Source organism: Rhea americana, unplaced genomic scaffold (genome assembly GCF_003343005.1).
Source record: "Rhea americana isolate MKP2758 unplaced genomic scaffold, rheAme1 scaffold_575, whole genome shotgun sequence".
NCBI classification, from domain to species: Eukaryota; Metazoa; Chordata; class Aves; order Rheiformes; family Rheidae; genus Rhea; species Rhea americana.
Window position 1 is genome coordinate 23,741 of NW_028186729.1, and position 2,130 is coordinate 25,870.

A 2,130-nucleotide genomic window follows, 5' to 3' on the forward strand; every position below is an offset into this window, starting at 1 on the left:
ACGCCCCCAACCCGTGCGGCCCCACCTTGTCCTTGAAGACGTATCCGGCGATGGCCGCGGCGATCTCCACCAGGAAGATGAGGCTGAGCAGGATGGCAAACTGCGGGGGACACGCGGGCAGGGGTCAGGGCCGCCCGCCGGGACCCCCGGCCCGCCCCCCGGCCCCCCCCCGGGCGCTCACCGTGGTGACCATGCAGTAACTCTCCTTCCAGGCCCCGCAGCAGCCGAAGAAGGAGATGAAGAAGATGATGACGCCCACCACCACGATGGCGATGGGCGTGCTGGAGGCCGAGGCGCTGGTGATCACCAGCGCCTTGTTGAGGGCCACCTGGGCGTAGATGCCGATGGCGATGAGGGCCACGCCGCACACCTGGAGGGGGGACAGGGGCACCGTGGGGCACGGCCGCGCGCCCCGCCGCCTCCCCACGGTGCCCCCCAGCCCCCAAACCGCCCGGGGCGGGGGGCACAGCGACCGAGCGGCACCCGGGCTGGGGGCCAGCAGCTCCTGAAGGCGCCGGGGTTTGGTCCCGCGTCCGCCCCAGACTGGGGGGACACGGCACTCGGGGGGCCGGGCTGCGGCGGGGACATCTCCGCGCGGGCACCCGGCCGCCCGGCCCCGCGGGGCGGCTGCGCAGGAGCCACGTCGGCCGCCGCCGCGGGAACGCTGCCGCAGGAATGCCGGGAAGAAGCCAGAGGCCTCGGAGAGGGGCTCCGGCACGGCACAGCCGAAGGCAACCGCGGCCCGGCCGGACCCCGGCGCTCCGGGGCTGCAGCGGCATCAGACGCGCTGCTTCCCGGTGGGTGCCGCCGGCCCCGCTCCTCCGGGGCGCCAGGACTCCTGGGTCCTTTCCCGGGCGGAGGAGCGAAGGGGCGGGGCGGCAGCCAGGACGCCTGGGTCCCTTCCCGGAGCTGGGACACAAATGGATCCGTCCTGCCTTCCGGTCTCCGGATCTGCCCCACCGCCCTCAGCTTCCCGCCGTGGGGGCCGCAGGGGAACCACTGGCGGGCTCCAGCCGGGCCCCGCGGGCTGGGAACGGCGAGGCGGGCCGGGCCGGGCCGGGCCCCCCCCAGCGCCGCTGGGGCTGTTTGCTCCGGGCGTGGGCAAACACCGCTCGGCTCGGCTGCGCAAACACTCCGGCTCGGCGGCTCCGGGGCGCCTGGCACCGGGGTCCCCGGTGAGCCGGGGCGACCCCCCCACCCCCTGCCTCTCCCCCCAACCCGGGCTGGCAGGCGGCCCGAGCCCCCCGCCCCAGACTGAGGGCCGGCCGCGAGGGGTGACTCAGCCTCGGCGGCATCAGGGTGGGAGCGGGACGAGTCATTCCCGGCCCCCGGCTTCCGCCACGGCGGAGCCGGGAAGGCACCCGCCCGGCCCGGCCGTTGGCCGCCCTCGTGCCTCTTTCCTCACCCCGACTTCCCCAAAGCAGTGGGGCCCGTCTGGGGAGCAGGCGGGTGCCGCTGCCCCAGCCCTGCTCTGTGCTCACCCAGGGTGCCGGGAGCGAGTGGGCCAGGGGCCCCGCYGGTCCCCTACTTCCCCGAGGTGGGGGGGGGGGTCTTGGGCACCTCCAGGGTCCCCAGCAGTGACACACTGTTCGCTGTCCCGTCTTGGGGCTCTGCTTCCTGGTCCCAGCGCTGGCCAGGGTGTGCCCACCCCGCCCTGCCCAAGCACGTTATCCCTGGAACCTACTGATGGCATTGCAGGCCCACAGAATAGCCAGGCACCTGGCTGCTCACAGTATAGGCAAACTCACTCCTCTCAACACCCTCCTTGACCCCCACCTCTAGGCAGCCCCAGGCTCCCCTGCAGCGTGACCCCCACCCGGAGAACCCCAACACGGGGCCTGCAGGGAGGCACTGGGGGGCCAAAGCAGCAGCCGGGCAGGACAAGGGGGTCCTGCAGGCAGGAGCCTGCCGTGGGGCCGGGAGGCAGGTTCACCTCCGGCATGGGGCAGGGGTGTTGGGGAACCCTAGTTCTCCTGGCACGGCGGGGCGCCCGGGCCCGCACTTACCCAAAAGATGAAGTTGAAGATGAAAACCAGGAATTTCACACACTTCATGCCGCCCTCGATCGCCATGGCGAGTCCTACGGGAACCGGCAGCTCGGCTCGGCTCGGCCCCGGCCCCCCCGCCCCG

General features: G+C 73.7%; 1 protein-coding gene across 1 annotated transcript in view; it reads right to left on the minus strand.

Annotated features, from left to right (window-relative positions):
• The window catches only part of CD63 (CD63 molecule), a 2,884-nt gene extending 760 nt beyond the window's left edge, over positions 1–2,124 (minus strand). The window contains exons 1-3 of the mRNA XM_085319198.1: positions 2,007–2,124; positions 182–370; positions 26–100 (exon numbers count right to left, since the gene is read on the minus strand). Of these exons, the coding sequence (XP_085175324.1) occupies positions 26–100; positions 182–370; positions 2,007–2,072 (330 nt within the window). The 5' untranslated portion in view covers positions 2,073–2,124. The remainder of the gene's footprint in view (positions 1–25; positions 101–181; positions 371–2,006) is intronic.
• Between the last annotated feature and the right edge of the window lie 6 nt (positions 2,125–2,130).